The 19,991-nt window shown below is 42.8% G+C and overlaps 1 protein-coding gene across 11 annotated transcripts in view; it reads right to left on the bottom strand.

The window, feature by feature from the left end:
- Positions 1–1,337: 1,337 nt before the first annotated feature.
- LOC129811123 (ephrin type-B receptor 3-like) overlaps positions 1,338–19,991 on the bottom strand; it is a 97,190-nt gene continuing 78,536 nt past the window's right edge. For 5 of the 11 annotated variants that reach the window (XM_055862321.1, XM_055862324.1, XM_055862325.1 and 2 more), the window contains exons 13-16: positions 17,255–17,404; positions 16,624–16,823; positions 12,230–12,385; positions 1,338–2,001 (exon numbers count right to left, since the gene is read on the bottom strand). In XM_055862321.1, coding sequence (XP_055718296.1) covers positions 1,893–2,001; positions 12,230–12,385; positions 16,624–16,823; positions 17,255–17,404 — 615 coding nt within the window. In that variant the 3' untranslated portion in view covers positions 1,338–1,892. Of the gene's footprint in view, positions 2,002–12,229; positions 12,386–16,623; positions 16,824–17,254; positions 17,441–19,991 lie in introns of all 11 variants that reach the window. The other 6 variants (XM_055862320.1, XM_055862322.1, XM_055862323.1 and 3 more) reach the window with 3 other exon arrangements.

Raw genomic sequence — 19,991 nt, 5'->3', positions numbered from 1 at the left:
GGTACAGCTAAAGATGCAGTCTTGGCGATCACCAATACAATTTGGCCTGGAACACACACTCTCAACATACCCACTCACACACGGAAACATACACTTGAAAGGAGACGGAGGTTGTTGGTGCAGAGTGTATACCCCTCGTGGTCGAACCACGGTTTACCCCTTGACATGCTAAAATGATTGCAGCTGTCCCTAACTTCTCTCTACCTTTCCCTTCCTCACTTTCTTTCTCTCTCTACTTCTATTCGTCTTTTAATCCCTCGCTCTCTGCTCATTTCACTCAGAATCAAACGACGTCTCAACACTTTCCCAGTGTCTTAAATAGCATTTTGTTTTCAGGTTATTTATCTTATTTTTCGTTACAAAACATTACAGGCTGTTTAGAACAACAACAAAATTACATTATCCAATTTTCTATGCATTTTTTTGTAATAATCAATGATTTGCCGAATCCTCTTGGGTCTTTTCGTTTCCTCTTGATTGTTCTTTAGAATAAATCCACAGTTCGAATGGCCTCTTGTCCAAGTGGAGAGAAAAATAAATACACTGGGTGGAAGTATAGAAATTTAGCTAAAGTTTTAGATACATGATTTATCCAGGTATTAGTAAAAAGAAAGTTACGGTGTCTTTCGTGCTTGCCCTCAGTTGTTGTACGATGCATATATATTTCCAAATGTTTGGATTTCAATAAAAAAAATGTTAACAGTTGTCCACAGAATATAGCGTAGTTGTTTCCGATATAATTGTTGCTTCTTGTCACTGTTCAGTTCATGCGTTAATTGTCCATGGTGGCGATGTAGCTGAAGCTGTATTGTACAGTATTTTGTTACACTCATACGTTCACAAACACACATACATACTCACGCACAAAAGGCTGGTCGGTCTTTGTATTGAGTTGCCACAGTCCTCGCCTAGCTCCTCCCTCCCCGTCACACAAAGCGTCCAACAGGAGTATTTAGCTCTGACCAGCCATCTTGAAACACAAATCTCCCCAAAGTGATGGAACAGAAAAACATAAACGGAAGGCTGATGTAAACAAATGAACAGCAATTCTAATAATAAGAAAAACACAGTTGATGAGCCAAAATGAGCCAATGGTCCCAAACTTTGAGAACATCCTGAGTGTGCGTTCCCCCCAGGTTTTAGAAAAAGGTTGGTTCCATACTTTTGGCCCTGGTTAGGCCAAACTAATGTGGCCCGCTCCAGCTAAGCAGTTCTCATTTAACCTCTTGACCTCTGTGACCCTCTGATTTACCCTCTTCCTCCACGTCCTTCTACATAATAATACACCTTCAATATGAAGATGGGGAATAACACACACACACACACCAACAATAAAACAATTTCTATCGTTTTCATTTATCATCTTGGTGTCCAAACACTTTTTTTGTGTACGAACGCTAGTTCACGTTTTCTGCTTTTTTGAAACACTTTCTACTCGGTGTTCATCCTTTTCCAACTGTAATGTCCGTCAGGGGGCTTTCCGACAGATGTTGGGGTAGGGTCAAGGTTCAAGGAGATGGATTTTCACAGGAGGAAGACTAAGTTCAGGATACAAGAGGTGGGAGGGGAGGGTTTAAGTCCTGGCCAACCTCACAAACACACACGCACGCATGCAAACGATCACCCCACACTGAAACCAGTGAGGCACGCATGGGATATGGGTTCTCTTTCTAGTCTTTAGACATTTCTTTTTTACAAAATGGAAAAACATTGGACTAATAATGTGGAACATAAAACGTTGGCGTGGAAGAAAAATAAGAAAAACAAGTTCGAGGCACTGCAAGCCAGTTTTGTTCTCATCTGATTGGCAGAGATGGTCAGGCAGCTAGGGTTTCCTATTGGCTCTCTCTCTGGCACAGTTCCTCCCCATCCTGTCTGTCTGTTGGTCCATCTCAGACCTGGACAGGCAGTGTTTGGTTCATCTGTAGTCTCATGTCCCGAATGCTGCCTAGAATCTTCTTCTGGTGGCCGGCCAATGTCACCCCTATCCGAAGAAGGTCTCTGAGAAGAGAGAGAGAGAGAGGTCAGGCATAAACAAAAATAGGTCTAAAACTTGAACCAAATATTTTTTCTGGTCAGGAAAACATTGGGTTCTAATTATAAGATGTAGATAGGGAGTCCTAAGCACGCCTTTCCTACTCACTTCTCAGTATTTGGTATTCAGACACGTAACGCGCTCTACAGGTGTGGCTACCTTGCACGCTCTGAATAAATGTCATTCAACCTGCTGAAAACTCTCACACTTGCTGGCCAACGGATTTTTTTCTCCGACAGAGTAGAATATATTAAGAGAATTGGTTAAATATTGTCTCTCTCTCAGGGGTGCGTGCTCAGTCCCCTGCTGTACTCCCTGTTCACTCATGACTGCATGGCCAGGCACGACTCCAACACCATCATGAAATTTACCGATGACACAAGTGGTAGGCCTGATCACCAACAACGACGAGACAGCCTATAGAGAGGTGGTCAGAGACCTGGCCAGGACAACAACCTCTCCCTCAACATGATCAAGACAAAAGGAGATAATTGTGGACTACAGGAAAAAGAGGACCGAGCACGACCCCATTCTCATCGACGGGGCTGCAGTGGAGCAGGTTGAGAGCTTCAAGTTCCTTGGTGTCCACATCAACAACAAACTAACATGGTCCAAGCACACCAATACAGTTTTGAAGAGGGCACGACAACCTATTCCCCCTCAGGAGACTGAAAATATTTGGCATGGGTCCTCAGATCCTCACAAGATTCTACAGCTGCACCATTGAGAGCATCCTGAATGGTTGCATCACTGCCTGGTATGGCAACTGCTCGGCCTCCGACCGCAAGGCACTACAGAGGGTAGTAAGAATGGCCTGGTACATCACCAGGGCCAAGCTTCCTGCTTCCTGCTTAGGCCCTAAAAATTGTCAAAGACTCCAGCCACCCTATAGACTGTTCTCTCTGCTACCTCACTGCAAGCAGTACCGGAGCACAGAGTCTAGCTCCAAGAGGCTTCTAAACAGCTTCTACCCTCAAGCCATAAGACTCCTGAACATCTAGTCAATGGCTACCCAGACTATTTGCAGAGCGCCCCCCCCCCCCTCTCTCACCCCTTTACACCACTGCTACTCTCTGTTGTCATCTATGCATAGTCACTTTAATAACTCTACCTACGTGTACATCCTACCTCAAATAACCAGTGCCCCCGCACATTGACTCTGTATCGTGCACCCCTGTATATAGTCTCGCTATTTTTATTTCACTGCTGCTCTTTAATTACTTGTTACTTTTATCTCTTATTCTTATCTGTATTTTTTTTTAAACTGCATTGTTGGTTAGGGGCTCGTAAGTAAGCATTTCACTGTAAGGTCTACTACCCTGTTGTATTCGGCGCATGTGACTAATCAAATTTGATTTGATGTGAAAATATATGCATATTATATGCATATATGCAAAAATATATGCATATTCGTCTCCGTTTCAGCACCAATTGGTAGATAAAAAAATAGGTTAAGGAAAGCATTTATGAATCATAAAATAACAGGTTTGGAGAGCCTTTACGTGGTTTGATTAATTCTGAAATTGCCACATTCAGTTCTTCAACGCATGGTAATGTTGGAAGTTTTGTGTACATGCATTGCCTTCAGAAAGTATTCACACCCTTTACTTTTTCCACAATTTGTTGTGAGTTTTTGTATCACTGGCATACACACAATACCCCATAATATCAAGGTGGAATTATGTTTTTAGACATTTTTACAAATTAAGTAAAAATGAAAAGCAGAAAAGTATTGAATCAATAAGTTGTCAACCCCTTTTTTATGGCAAGCCTAAATAAATTCCGAAGTAAAAATATCCTTAACATTTCACATAATAACTTGCAAGGACTCACTCCATATGCAATAATAATGTTTGACATGATTTTTTAGTGACTACCTCATCTCTGTACCCCACAGATACAATTATATATAAGGTCCCTCAGTCGAGACAGTGAATTTTAACCACAAAAGACCAGGGAGTTTTTCCAATGCCTCACAAAAAGGGCACATTTTGGGGAAAAGTAAAATAAATAAATAAATAAATAAAGCAGACATTGAATATCCCTTTGAGCATGGTGAAGTTATTAATTCAACTTTGGATGGTCTATCAATACACCCAGTCACTACAAAGAGACAGGCACCCTTCCTAACTCAGTTGTACATTGATCTGGTACTGGTACTCCCTGTAAATAGCTCCATTCTTGTGCATTACATTTTATTCCTCTTGTGTTACTATTTCTTATTAAATGTTTTACTCTACATTGTTGGGAAGGGCTCGTAAACAAGCATTTCGTCTGCAATGTGTAGGGAGTTATTCGGCACGTGATAATTAATATTTGATTTGCCAGAGAAGAAGGAAACTACTGAGGGATTTCACCATGGTGACTTTAAAACAGTTACAGAGTGATAGGAGAAAGCGGAGGATGGATCATCAACATTGTAGTTACTCCACTATACGAACATAAATGACAGAGTGAAAAGAAGGAAGCCTGTACAGAATACAGAATAAAAATACTCCAAAACATGCATCCTGTTTGCAATAAGGGATTAAAATAAAACTGGAAAAAAATGTGGCAAAGAAATTCACTTTTTGTCCTGAATATAAAGTGTTATGTTGGAGGCAAATCCAGCACATCACAAAATACCGATCTTCATATTTTCAAGCATGGTGGTGGCTGCATCATGTTATGGGAATGCTTGTCATCGGCAACATCTAGGGAGTTCTTTAGGATAAAAATAAATGAAATAGAGCTAAAGCCACAGGCACAATCCAAGAGGAAAACCTGCTTGTCAGCTTTCCAACAGACACTGGGAGGCAAATTCACCTTTCAGCAGGATAATAACCTATATCATGAGGCAAAATATACAATGGAGCTGCTTACCAAGATGACAATGAATGTTCGTGAGTGGGGGGATGATCATTGTCTAGGAACAACCAATTGTAGAGTCCAGATGTTTTACCAAGAAAGACTAACAGCTGTAATTGCTGCCTAAAATGTATTGACTCAGTACTTATGTAAATGAGATATTTATTGAAAATGAAATACAGAAATGTGACAACATTTCTAAAACCATTTGTGTGTAGATATTCATTTTTTTTTTTTTAAATACATTTTGAATTCGGGTTGTAACATAAAATGTGGAATAAGTCAAGGGGTAAGCCACTGTAGAAATATAATAGGGAGAATATTGTACAATAGTAGGCTATACCCTTGTCTATTACCTGGACTAACCATGGATCTGTGTGATGACACGCCCAAGTATTGCGCCATGCATCAGGTTCAAAACTTTTGCTGCCTGGTCTGCGCTCCACTCCATAATGATTTAATTAGTGACGCGTTGACAGAGGAAGAAAATTAAGGTAAACAAAACAATGTAATTAAATGGAATGATAACATAGTAACTAACAGTCAATTGTCAGTTTAATATATGTGGTTATTAGGCCTAATGACGGTCGATACTGACAGTGGCTAATGTTTAACATGATAGAAATAGGAGACAGAGAACAACGGGGTAGCCGTTAATTAAAACTTTCAAGAATGCCCATCCCTGCAAGTTAAAAGGGCGTACCATTTAAATTCAGCGTAATGGCATAGCATTTCATAAACAGTACTGTGGGAAAGTTGATATGCTTCAGTTTGCTGCCATATGACTGGTTTCACATTTGTCTCCAGAGACTATAAGGTAAAAGAGATATAGAGCAAGTGTCATTTATATTTACAATTCCCTTATCCAAACGGATTACTCATTTACCAAGCTCTTATCAAAAACTATTATCAAGTTATAAATTGCAGAGCTTGGAGAATGCTTTTATTTATATCGGGAAAAAAGACGATTTCTTTCCCACTTGGAACAGTTGGGTTCGCTAGACCTTATTAATGGTTTACTCACGCGTTAAGGTGGTGGAATTATTAGGGAATAAAGTCAATGTCAGAATACGGCATATCTGTATACACACCTCCGCCACACCATCCTTTTTTCGACCCCCCCCATAGGGCATTACATGGACTCTACGATTTGGTCCTGCCGTACATACCTACACGTACACTACGGTCACAAGATGCAGGCCTCCTAATTCTCCCTAGAATTTCTAAGCAAACTGCTGGAGGCAGGGCTTTCTCCTATAGAGCTCCATTTTTATGGAATGGTCTACCTACCCATGTGAGAGACGCAGACTCGGTCTCAACCTTTAAGTCTTTACTGAAGACTTATCTCTTCAGTAGGTCCTATGATTGAGTGTAGTCTGGCCCAGGGGTGTGAAGGTGAATGGAAAGGCACTGGAGCGACGAACCGCCCCTGATGTCTCTGCCTGGCCGGTTTCCCTCTCTCCAATGGGATTCTCTGCCTCTAACCCTATTACAGGCTCTGTCACTGGCTCACTGGCTTACTGGTGCTCTTCCATGCCGTCCCTAGGAGGGGTGCATCACGTCGTGCCAGGCTTTTTTGCTCTATACTCGACTTGAGTGGGTTGAATCACTGACGTGATCTTCCTGTCCAGTCTTGCGAGACCTGTGCGGTGGAGGAGATCTTGGTGGGCTATACTCAGCCCTGTCTCAGGGTAGTAAGTTGGTGGTCTGTTGATATCCCTCTAGTGGTGTGGGGGCTGTGCTTTGGCAAAGTGGGTGGGGTTATATCCTGCCTGGTTGGCCCTGTTCGGGGGTATCGTCGGACGGGGCCGCAGTTTCCATCGACCTCCCTCCAGTATCTATGCCCCGGGGGGCTAGGGTCAGTCTGTCCTATCTGGTGAAATTCTCCTGTCTTACCAGGTATCCAGTGTAAACTTAAGTATGCTCCCTCTAATTCTCTCTCTCTCTTCCTCCTCTCCTTGAGGCTCCTCTCCCTAGGACCATGCCTCAGGACTACCTGGCCTGATGACTCCTGGCGGTCCCCAGTCCACCTGGTTGTGCTGCTGCTCCAACTCCACTGTTCTGCCTGCGGCTATGGTACCCTGACCTGTTCACCGGATGTGCTACCTTGTCCCGGACTTGCTGTTTTCGTCTCTCACTCCTTCTCTCTCTCTCTCTCTACCGCACCTGCTGTCTCGACCTCTGAATGCTCGACTATGAAAAGCTAACTGACATTTACTCCTGAGGTGCTGTCCTGTTGCATCCTCTACAACCACTGTGATTATTATTATTACCCGGCACAGCTAGAAGAGGAATGGTCACCACTCACAGCCTGCTTCCTCTCCAAGTTTCTTCCTAGGTTCCTGCCTTTCTAAGGAGTTTTTCCTAGCCACCATGGTTCTACATCTCCATTGCTTGCTGTTTGGGGTTTTAGGCTGGGTTTCTGCATAAGCACTTTGTGACATCTGCTGATGTAGAAAGGGCTTTATAAATACATTTGATTGATTACATTTGATTGACATATGCCAGTAGGTTTAAATGAGAACAAATACAGTTTGCCCTTGTGGAAACAGCTGCAGACAGCAGTTATCTGTGTACACCAATAAAATGTCTTCCTTGTGTAACAGCATAGCTTCTGTCCCTCTCCTCGCCCCTACCTGTGCACGAACCAGGGACCCTCTGCACACATAGACAACAGCCACCCTCGAAGCATCGTTGCCCATCGCTCTACAAAAGCCACGGCCCTTGCAGAGCAAGGGGAACAACTACGTCAAGATCTCAGAGCAAGTAACGTCACTGATTGAAACGCTATTAGCGCACACCCCGCTAACTAGCTAGCCATTTCACATCGGTTACAATTGAGTCATGTCATCAAAATGGGAACACTCCTCAGTGCACTGATACCTGGGCCAGATGTAACATACTTCAATATCCTGGCAGGTGGACGAGAGGAGGAAAATAGTAAGGGGGGAAGGGAGGTTAATATTTTAACAGTGCTTTACGCCACTGTGGGCCAGCTGGTGCTTTTCACGTCACTAAAACCAATCTGCCAGCCAGCCAGCCAGCCAAACAACCTGTCAGTCGAGAAAACAAGTTAGTTATTGAGAAAACCAAGCGAGTGAGGAAGTCAGTCATGCAACATTCTGTCAGTAGCCCATCAGTTATTTCTGCAACAGACTGTAAGTCAGTGTGTCAACTAGTCAGTGATCGAGAAAATAAAATAAGTTAGTAATTATGTCAGTCAAAGAACAATCAGTCAGTAGCCAATGACTTATTCATATAACAGACTAGACTGCCAGCCAGTGCGTCAACTGGTAGGTCATTTGATGGTGATTCGTCTAATCTTACACAGTCAGTTAGATGACAAAGCTGTCTTGAAAGACAAGACTGGAAGAGAACAGTAATCCATCCTTTCAATCAATCATATAGCAGTCACCCAGGTTGACTTGTCTTTTAACAGTTTCTCAAACTCTCTTCATAGTTCAAAAGAGGACAGAGAGAGTTCACTCCGAAATACGAGAACCAATGGGGAAATATGAAAATGGCACCCACACAGAGGCCTTATTAAAGAATGGCTGCTATGAAAAAAGCTGCAGCACCTGTTTGGCCGCAGTCAGTCAGACGGTGTAATCTAATCGTCTCAGCGGTGTTAGTTTAACACTAAGGCCTCATGTACCGGGTTGTTAGGAATAATTTCACAAGGACTCTCTTTTCCGCTCTTTTGTTTGTTTTTCCCTTGCCGATAACGAAGGAGAGAGCAAACCACGGTCGGCATCTGGGGGAACGATTAGCAAACCACGAGGGCCCAGCGCCTGTCTGGATCCTCTCCGTTCACACAGACAAAGACACACATATGCACACATACATTCAACCTTCTACACAGACACCATGCCCTTTGCAAGTCTGCATGTTTCTGTTGTCCTCTGCATTTGCACACACACAGACAAATACACACACACACACTGCATACTACCTTATCTCTACTTTTACTACGTATTTTGGACATGAGACTTTTATTGTTATTATTGATATTGATTCATGTACTGCATTGAGGGAACTAGCACATAAGCATTTTGCTGCACCTTTGTACCTGCTGTAAAGTGTGTACACGACGCAAATGTCTTTTTTTTATTTTGATTTAACACAAACAATTTTGCCTAAATGAAATCAATTGTGTTTTTGTTTCCATTGCAATCACTCCAGCAACGGAGGATAAAATGATCATAAATGCAAGCCTTTAGAGGAATTACCTACCATCAAGAGCAGGAGAGAGCCACTGTACAGCACACTTGTCGGCCTGCCAAATTGAAACAAATCCCCTATTATCCACCTAACGAGGATGATATATCGATCATTATTATTATAATTCCTTTATTTGATCACAACTAGCCCCGTTTCCATGACTTCTATGACACACATTTCCTGTTCTATAAATAACGTGCCAAGCTGGCTCTGAAAACGTTGGTCATGTTCATTAGGCCCCAAATGAAAGAAAATGGAATGAAACAGGGAGGGACTACCAGGACTTGTCCAATGACAAACGTTCTTTTTCATTTTGCATTGCAAAACCTTTTATAACGTTTTGTTTCCTAATGAACACGACCCAGTTCTGTGTCAACTCTAGGTTATTATTGCTGGAAGGGAAGGTGTCGTGAGGTAACGTGCACTATGGAGGAAGAGTGTGTGTAGTGTCCTTCAAGTCTCTCCAAGATGAGGTAGAACCTTCAAGAGAAGTGCTTTTTTCCTTTTCCTTGTGTTTTCACTTCAGGGTCAATTAGTGTTTGTGGACCCTTATCCCAAATGGTCTCTCACTAGTTTTACAACTGACTAGATATCCCCCTTTTCCTTTTCTTTCCAATCACATACAATGAGAACAGTAACAACTGCAGCCACCATTATTCCCAAAGCAACTCAATTTGTTGTGTTACCAACGCTGTCCTGGTTCATACTGTACAATCTGTGTGAGAACTGGGCCTCTGTGAGTTAATATTTAAATGCAATTTGAATGTCTCCAGTCATGTAGATTTCAAGGGCCATGCTCTCATTGCACCCTCAGGATGTCTACAATGAGGCTGTTTGAATTCACCATTCTATTTGGTTGATTAAAATGGACTATTTCCCAACTACGTGGTAGGCCGTCGCCGAAAAAAGTGAAGTGGATCTATCTACTGTATGTCGCGGGAGGGGATGATTTTTTTGCACATGACAATATTATTATGATTGTCAAACTTGTTGCCACCTTCAATTCTTGCAAATTGTTTCAGAAAATGTATTCTGAACAAAAACAGAAATGCAAAATGCAACAATTTCAATGATTTTACTGAGATACAGTTCATAAAAGGAAATCAGTCAATTGAAATGAATGAATTAGATCCTAATCTATGGATTTCACATGACTGGGCAGGGGCGCAGCCATGGGTGGTCCTGGGAGGGCATAGACCCACCCACTTGGGAGCTGGGCTCACCCACTGGGGAGCCAGGCGCAGCCAATCAGAATACATTTTTCCCCACGAAAGGGCTTTATTACAGACAGAAAATCTCCTCAGTTTCATCAGCTATCTGGTGTGGCTGGTCTCAGACGATCCCACAGGTGAAGAAGCCGGATGTGGAGCTCCTGGGCTGGCATGGTTACAAGTGGTCTGTGGTTGTGTGGCCAGTTGGACGTACTGCCAAATTCTCTAAAATGACATTGGAGGCAGCTTATAGTAGAGAAATGGACATTCAATTATTTGGCAACAGCTCTGGTGGACATTCCTGCAGTCAGCATGCCAATTGCACGCTCCCTCAAAACTTGAGACATCTGTGGCATTGTGTTGTGTGATAAGACTGCACATTTTAGAGTGGCCTTTTATTGTCCCCGGCACAAGGTGCACTTGTGTAATGATCATGCTGTTTAATCAGCTTCTTGATATGCCACACCTGTCAGGTGGATGGATTATCTTGGCAAAGGCAAATTCTCACTAATAGGGATGTAAACAAATGTGTTCACAAAATTTGAGAGAAATAAGCTTTTTGTGAATCTGGAACATTTCTGGGATCTTGATTTCAGCTCATGAAACATGGGACCAACACTTGAAATGTTGCTTATATATTTCAACACTGTCTGCTCAAGCAAATTTGCTCAAACTAGAACCAATCAGAACTCCTGTACATATGCCTCGTGATGAAGGCATTAAATGGCCTGCTTCTATCTAAGATTGAAAAACAGTGTCAGTGTGTTAAGAGGAACTAACATTATCTACCAAAGACTAAAGATAATTATCTGTTTTTGAGTGCACGTTGACCATTTAGACAATTTATTGAAAGCTAGCCAATGTTACAGTTGACTAGTCTAGCCAGCTAATACTGTAAACATCAATGTGATGTGTTTCATTAGCTATCACTCTGTCAGTGAATAAAATGTTGAATTATGTTTTGGCAAGATTGTCTCATTTCAAGTTAGCCGCAGGCTTAAATTAACATTCAATCATATGATTTAATAGAAACCCAAATAAAAGCATGTAGATAAATGTGTGTGTGTCATTTATGGTAGAATGGAGTTTACAAAAGGACAGCTGCACAGGCATATTAGCCATTGGTGTAGCCTACTAGGGCTGTCACCGACAAAAACAAATCTTGGTCGACCGAGAGTCGTCCTATTCTTTTAACAAATCGATTGGTCGAAATGTTTAAACTTATTTTTTATAGACCGAAACCCTCGGTGTTTGAATAAAACCAATTACATATGCACTGACCTTGTCTGATGCATTTCACCTCCGGATGAAAAGTATGCCCAAAGTAAACCGCCTCTTACTCAGGCCCAGAAGCTAGGATATGCATATAATTCGTAGATATGGATAGAAAACACTCTAAAGTTTCCAAAACTGTTAGAAATAATGTATGTGAGTATAACAGAACTGATGGCAGGCGAAAACCTGAGAAAAATCTATCCAGGAAGTGGGATTTGTTTCATGTTTGTAGTTTTCCATAGACTGCCTATACAGTTTCCAATGACTTAGGACTCAGATTGCACTTCCTATGGCTTCCACTAGATGTCAACAGTCTTTAGAAATTGTTTCAGGCTTGTATTCTGAAAAATGAGGGAGTAAGACCACTCTGAGTCAGTGGATAGTGGACCCACCGCCTAAGTCACTCACCCACACTCTACTCTTGAACGAAACTGAATTGAGTTTGATTCATTTGAATCGACTATTCCTCGATTCACTCAATCACCCTGCTATCTTGCCACATCAATGGGGCCATTTGAGCTGAAACAAACCAATTTGCAAGTGAACCAACTCATGTCTCAATGAAGCCATTTGAACTCAAGCCATTTGAACTCAACCAAACCAAACATAATTAATCGGAATCGACTCATTCTTCACTCACTCTGCTGTCATCTGGGCCACTAGATCGAAGGATGCGAAGCCGGCATTGAGGAAGTTGTCGCGATAGCGGCTCATCTTGATGGCATCCAACCAGTCTCCCACGGTGGTGAAGGTGGTGTAGTCAGGGACGCATCGGTCGAGCAGAGGCTGCGATGCCCTACAGGAGGGAGGAGGAGAGTGAGACAAAAGAGAGAGGGTTAAGGTCACGCCTCGCCTCCAGCACCAATGAAATCTCACTCCCAATCCCCCAAAACGCCACCTCAATCTCCCCCTCGCTGCCCTTGTAGGGTCAAGGGTCAATCGCCTCCGTCGCCTGACGTAACCGCCTTGGGTTACCGTTGGAGACTGGCTTGGCCGGGCGTGTGTGTGTGTGTTCTCTTTGGTATGCTGACCAATGTTAACGAGACAAAAGGCGTGCAAACAACACAATACGGCGAAGATGGAAAGACATTTCCTCAAGAATCTCTTGGACAGCGTGGAGATATTTGTGGACTGTCAACGTGTGTGTGTGTGTGTGTACACTTGTCGTCACCCAACAGGGCCCTCGGACTCTCCAAAAAACCCAACCACCCCTGATTGATGTCATAGATAGGGGGGCCACCTTGCAGTTTTAATAAACAGCAGTGGAAGTTTGAAAAGAGAGGGAGAGCGAGGGTGAACGAAGGAAGGGGGGGGAGAAAAGGACAGATAGAAAAAAGGGGGAAGAAAGAGGAGAAAGAGAACCTCTGTCTCTGTCTAGCTCTCTCTCTCTCTGACCGCTCTCTGCTCTGTTGATCCTTGTCGTCTTTTGATGGCATTAGATTCCCAGTCAAAGGTGGATGGAAAAAAGAGAGGGAGCGAGTTAATAAGAGTCAATACAGAGGCTCCATTGAAGGGTTGACTGCTGCAGAGGGATAGGAGGAGTGCTCTTTAACAAGGCCTGCGCTTCAGGGCCCCGAGGGTTCGGGGTAGCCACCATCAACCATCAGACACAGTTCCCTATTAATAGAGCACTGTCAGCCACTTTCTGAAGTCTCGTCCTGAAGCGGAAGGTGTCTAGCCTGATCCCAGATCTGTTTGTGCTATCTTGCCAATGCCTTATGGTCAGTGGAAAGACAGCCATAACAGAGGATGTGGAATCAGGCTAGAAGCTGTTCACCATAGTCAAAGGAAACCAACGGCACTGGGAGAGGCCACTAAGGCCGTATGTCTCATGTTACGAGGGGCAGTTACCTGAGTGGGTACTCCCAAACTGGAGCCCAAAGGGCAAAGGTGTTGTGACTGTTTACTCATGGTTTTTGGTGAGCGTTTTTTTGTTTGTCTTCAGTGTGAGTGGTGAAAGACACAGATCATTGGATTTTTCCGTGTCAGGCTACATGGGTATGCATTATGAGGCAGACACACCTGACCGCACATCGCCGCCACCCCCTTTACACACACGCACATACACACCACACACACGTACCACACACACTCACTCGCACATGACAGGACACCTCCACTTGTATTGTTTGAACTATAACACGACTCCCAAACCAGTGACAAAAGTTATCATAGCTACCGCTAACCACTACAAAGCACTAATGTCACGCCGGACGTCATGGTAGCTCATCTCTCACTCACTCTTTCCTCATTAGGATCGGCGGGGGGGCACACGTCTCCACTGCCCGTTTAAAATATATTTTGCAAAAAATTCAAATCATTCAAGTCTTTTCGCGTCACTCTTAATCTAGCTAAATACTGGCTAATTAATCTAACTTAATCTTCCCAGCCATCGCCATAGCTACAGCTCCAGATCCCCGATGGAATCACCCCCTATTCCTCCTCACCCTCTTCCCCCTTCGGGCTCTTTCCATGAAAACTACAGAGGAATGTAGCATGAGGATATTACTAAATATGTGAAACCATCGATCTAAGAATTTCCTTGCAGGAGCTATGGTTGCCTTGAGTGCTTTATTGAGCAATGGTAAATCCACATTTGCATTGACAACACTGGCCAGTTTTTTGGTGGCTTAATGTTTTAGCTATGGGAAGTACTGTGTACTGTAGGCATTGCTAAGACGCCGATATTTGTCCAGTGAAAAGTGTTATCGTTGTTGGCATGACTCGGGTGACTCTAGTACCACAGTCACCGATAAAAAATGGCACCGTCACTACTAAACGCTAGTCCAGGGGACACACTGTATTGCAGTAGACAGAAAACCAAAGAAACCCTTTTCAGAGATATATATTTCTTCCTATTCTCTATAATGTAATCCATCACATACATACATACATACATACATACATACATACATACATACATACATACATACATACATACATACACTATACAGTACCAATCAAAAGTTTACACACAACTACTCATAACATGGGTTTTTCTTTATTTTTACTATTTTCTAGATTGTAGATGTAAACTATGAAATAACACATATGGAATCATGTAGTAATCACAAAAGTGATGAACAAATCAAAATATATTTTATATTTGAGATTCTTCAAAGTAGCCACCCTATGCCTTGATGACAGCTTTGCACACTCTTGGCATTCTCTCATTTCAATTAACAGGTGTGCCTTGTAAAAAGGTAATTTGTGGAATTTCTTTCCTTCTTAAAACGTCTTTGGTGTAGGGGGCAGTATTTTCACGTCCGGATGAAAAGCATGCCCATTTTAAACGGCCTGCTACAAAGCCATAAAAGCTAGAATATGCATATTATTTGTAGGTGGATAGAAAACACTTTGAAGTTTTTAAAACTGTTTGAATGATGTCTGTGAGTATAACAGAACTCATATGGCAGGCACAAACCTGGAAAATCGACCAACCTCAGATTTCCCACTTCCTGGTTGGATTGTTTTTAACTCAGCTCCTATTGAAGATACAGTGGGATATTGGTAATATTGGTAAGCCTTTGTGAAATCGGACACTGTGGCTGGATTTACAACAAGTGTATCTTTAAAATGGTGTAAAATACATGTATGTTTGAGGATTTTAATAATGGGATTTCTGTTATTTTGAATTTGGCGCCCTACAGTTTCACTGGCTGTTAAAGAGGTGGGATGCTACCGTCTCACGTACCCTAGAGAGGTTAATGTGTTTGAGCCATTCAATAGTGTTGTGACAAGGTAGGGGTAGTATACAGAAGATAGCGCTATTTGGTAAAAGACCAAGTTCATATTATGGTAAGAACAGCTCATTACTTTAAGACATGCAGGTCAGTCAATCCGGAACATTTGAAGTTTCTTCAAGTGCAGTCGCAAAATCCATCAAGTGCTATGACGAAACTGGCTCTCATGAAGACCGCCAAAGGAAAGGAAGACCTTGAGTTACCTCTGCTGCAGAGGATAAGTTCATTAGAGTTACCAGCCTCAGAAATTGCAGCCCAAATAAATGCTTCACAGAGTTCAAGTAACAGACATCTAAACATCAGCTGTTCAGAGGAGAATACGTGAATCAAGCCTTCATGTGCAAATTGCTGCAAAGAAACTACTAAAGGACACCAATAAGAACAAGCGACTTCCTCGGGCCAAGAAACACGAGCAGTGGACATTAGACCGGCGGAAATCTGTCCACTGGTCTGATGAGTCCTTATTTGACAAGAACTACCTTGTCTTTGTGAGATGCAGAGTAGGTGAACGGATGATCTCTGCATGTGTAAATCCCACCGTGAAACCATGGAGGAGTAGATGTGATGGTATCAGGGTGCTTTGTTGGTGACACTGTCAGTGATTTATTTAGAATTTGAGGCACACTTAACCAACATGGTTACCACAGCATTCTGCAACGATACGCCATCTCATATTTTGTTTTTCAACAAGACAATGACCCAAAACACACCTCCAGGCTGTGTAAGGTCTATTTGACCAAGATGGAGAGTGATAGAGTGCTGCATCAGATGACCTGGCCTACACAATCAACTGACCTCAACCCATTTGAGATGGTTTGGGATGAGTTGGACTGCAGAGTGAAGGAAAAGCAGCCAACAAGTGCTCAGCATTTGTGGGAACTCCTTCAAGACTGTTGGAAAATCATTCCAGGTGAAGATGGTTGAGAGAATGCCAAGAGTGTGGAAAAAGGCAAAGGGTGGCTACTTTGAAGAATCTAAAATATATTTTGATTTGTTTAACACTTTTTTGGTTACTTCATAGTTTTGTGTTATTTCATTGTTTTGATGTTCTCACTATTATTCTACAATGTAGCAAATAGTAAAAATAAAGAAAAACCCTTGACTGAGTAGTTGTGTCCAAACTTTAGCAAAATTCCCAGGTTTTCTAGAAATCCAGGTGTGAAGATAACCGGGTTATGGTTATTCCGGAAAATCTGTGAATTTCGGGATTTTGCAACCAGCACCAGATTGAAGTTGATGCCAACTAGGCTGAGATGGGCCAGACTGTTTGACAGCATAATTAAAGGCTTACCCAGAAGATTGCGTGCTGCTGGTGACCACCTTGAGGCTGGCGGCATTGCGGATGAGCTTGTCCAGCGTTGCAACGATCTGGGAGAATTTAGGCCGAAGGTTCCTTTCCTTGACCCAGCAGTCGAGCATGAGCTGGTGCAGCGCTGTGGGGCAGTCCATGGGCGGGGGCAGCCGGTAGTCCTGCTCCACTGCGTTTATCACCTGGAGGGTTCGGATAAGAGTTAGATTAACAAGTGGGATAGAATCAGACCTACATCAAAATATAGAGGTCAAATCAAGGGAATATGGTTTTGAATTATGAGACAAGAAAAGGATAAGAAACAGGGTGATGACTGGGGAGAGAAGGGATGGGAGAGAAGGTGGGTTTAGAGTCAAGATAAGAAGAGTCAGGAGACAGGGAGAGGGGGGGTGGGAGGGGGAAGATAAGAGAGAGCATGAGAAGGGAGAAGGGGGCAGGGGGCAGTGGGGAGAGAGGAAAGGGAAGGGGAACCAGTTAAGAAAAAGGGGGGGTCAGAGAAGGAGATTGACAGCTTGAAGATGTGACAGTGTTTTTCGGGAATGTTGAATGTCAAACTAAGTCAACTTAAACAAAGTCAAGTCCAGTAAAGTAAATAAAAGAAAGTTCCACTCACGTCCTGGTTGCTCATGTCCCAATATGGCCGCTCTCCGTACGACATCACTTCCCACATGACGATGCCGTAGCTCCACACATCACTGGCCGAGGTGAACTTCCTGTAGGCGATGGCTTCGGGGGCCGTCCAGCGAATAGGAATCTTGCCTCCCTGTGGATATGCGAATGAGTAGGTGAGCGTGAAATACTGGGGATGGAGTCACACACAGAGTTACACACATACAGAGGGAAGAGAGGGTAAGACAAACTTACACTGGTTGAGACACGTTTGATTATGATAAGATGCCAGGTAAAACTGAGGTACACAAATACCATACACATACACACAAAACCCTGAACAACAATTTAATTGTGATTCTTATTGAATGTACAGTACAATTTGTGATTGAATAAAAAATAAATAGCAAAAAAGAACACACACTAAAACCAATGTATTACCATTCATTCAAGACTTGACATACACTATACTGTATATACAAAAGTATGTGGACACCCCTTGAAATTAGTGGATTCGGGTATTTCAGCCACACCAGTTGCTGACAGGTGTATAAAAATCAGTTCCAGACTGCCTCTGTCAGCGCAATAACTGTTCGTCGTGAGCTTCATGAAATGGGTTTACATGGCCGAGCAGCCACACACAAGCCTAAGATTACCATGCGCAAAGCCAAGCGTTGGCTGGAGTGGAGTGGTATAAAATAAAGCTTGCCGCCATTGGACTCTGGAGCAGTTGGAAACACATTCACTGGAGTGATGAATCACGCTTCACCATCTGGCAGTCCGGCGTACGCCAGGAGAACGCTCCCTGCCCGAATGTATAGTGCCAACTGTAAAGTTTGATGGAGGAGTAATAATGGTCTGGGGCTGTTTTTTGTCATTCGTGCTAGGCCCAGTGAAGGGAAATCTTAATGCTACAGCATACAATGACATTCTTGATGAATCTGTGCTTCCAACTTTGTGGCAACAGTTTGGGGAAGGCCCTTCCTTGTTTCAGCATGACAATGTCCCCGTGGACAAAGCTAGGTCCATACAGACAGGGTTTGTCGAGATCGGTGTGGAAGAACTTGACTGGCCTGCACTGACCTCAACCCCATCGAACACCTTTGGGATTAATTGGAATGCCGACTGCGAACAGGCCTACATTTGTGCCCGACCTCACTAATGCTCTAGTGGCTAAATGGACTCTCCCACAGCAATGTTCCAACATCTAGTGGAAAGCCTTCCCAGAAGAGTGAGGCAATGTCATGACGTTGGCCTGTGGGTAAGGTTTATGACCCCCCATAGATACCTTTCTCCCTTCCCTCTCTCTTGACTCTACAGAGGGACTCTTGAATAGCCTTTGTTGAACATAAAGAGTCTGGGAACATCAAACAAGTGTAGGGAAAGGAACCATATTTCGATAATAGAACCAGTTGAACATATGCATTGGTACTTAATGAATATGATGTCAGTTCGGTTGTCATCTGAGACATTATGACTGATGACAGGACGACCTAAACTGTATCTGGGAAGGTCTACACATTATAGTTATCAGATTCACATGGAATTGTTGTGCAATTCAAATGTTTAAATATAAAATTATTTGTGAAAAGATTAAATGTAATTTTAGCTTCCAATTGAGAGATTTGGGTTTTCATAAGGTTAGGGCTCTGCTCAACCAGTGGCCCGCCCCTGTGAAGAGACATGGGTTATAAACTATGAAACACACCCTTCTCCCTCCACTATATAAGCCCTTGACGAAAATGTAACCTCCTGTTCCGGGTACATTAGGACTACGGTACAATGTCAGAAGGATTCAGATAATAATGCCAACCTTAGCGTGAGCTTTGGTTGCGAATGGTATGAACTTTGAACTCTTATTCGCTACAGAAGTGCTACCTCATAGCCGTTGAGTTAGCAGCGGCCGCTGTAAACGTGGGCTAGGAGAAGACAGACAGAGTATCCCGTCTACCACACAACAACAACACTACAACGTTTCCCGTTCACCACCAGAGACACTCTTCAAAGGACAAAGGATTCTGTTGGCAAAACACGGCCTTCCATCTACTACCAACCTATTGAAGCGCGGGTCAGAGTAAATATGTATTGCATTTTCCTTTTCCAAATGGGAGGTAATTTAGAATGCATAAGATTCTGTATTTACGATAGAGTAGTTGCCTACGGCCCGATAGAGACATCGCTTCTCCATTTGTTATTCAGTCTTCCCGCTCTTTCACTCAAACCCAACCCCCTTTTCTTTCTGTAACCAGCTGTCATATCTGTTCTGTCCACTAGGGACGTTTTCCTTGATGACATAATTTGTAATCAAGGTATGATTCATTCTGTGTACATGTAATTCTGTGTGATTATTTAGGTATTTAGTAAATAAATAATTAAACCCAATTTTGTATTGCTGATTCAACTTGTTAGTCAGGGTTCGTGAAGACAACCAAGAATTTACAACTTTCATACGAGAATGAAATAAGGTGACGATTAATATTGACTGCTATTGCTGTAAAATATTGCTAGGTCTTTAAGAGTTTATTCGGAAGATAACTGCTCTATAAATATTATTTCGTGGTGCCCCGACTTTCTAGTTAAATACATTTACATGATTAGCTCAATCAGGTAATATTAATTACAGAGAAAGTATTTCATAGAATAGCATGTCATATCACTTAATCCGGCATAGCAAAGGGGGCACAAACTCAATATTAACGCCGATGCTTTGGAATGAGATGTTCGACGAGCAGCTGTCCACA

Source organism: Salvelinus fontinalis, chromosome 14 (assembly GCF_029448725.1).
Source record: "Salvelinus fontinalis isolate EN_2023a chromosome 14, ASM2944872v1, whole genome shotgun sequence".
Taxonomy (NCBI): Eukaryota; Metazoa; Chordata; class Actinopteri; order Salmoniformes; family Salmonidae; genus Salvelinus; species Salvelinus fontinalis.
This window is presented reverse-complemented; position numbering and strand designations above follow the sequence as displayed.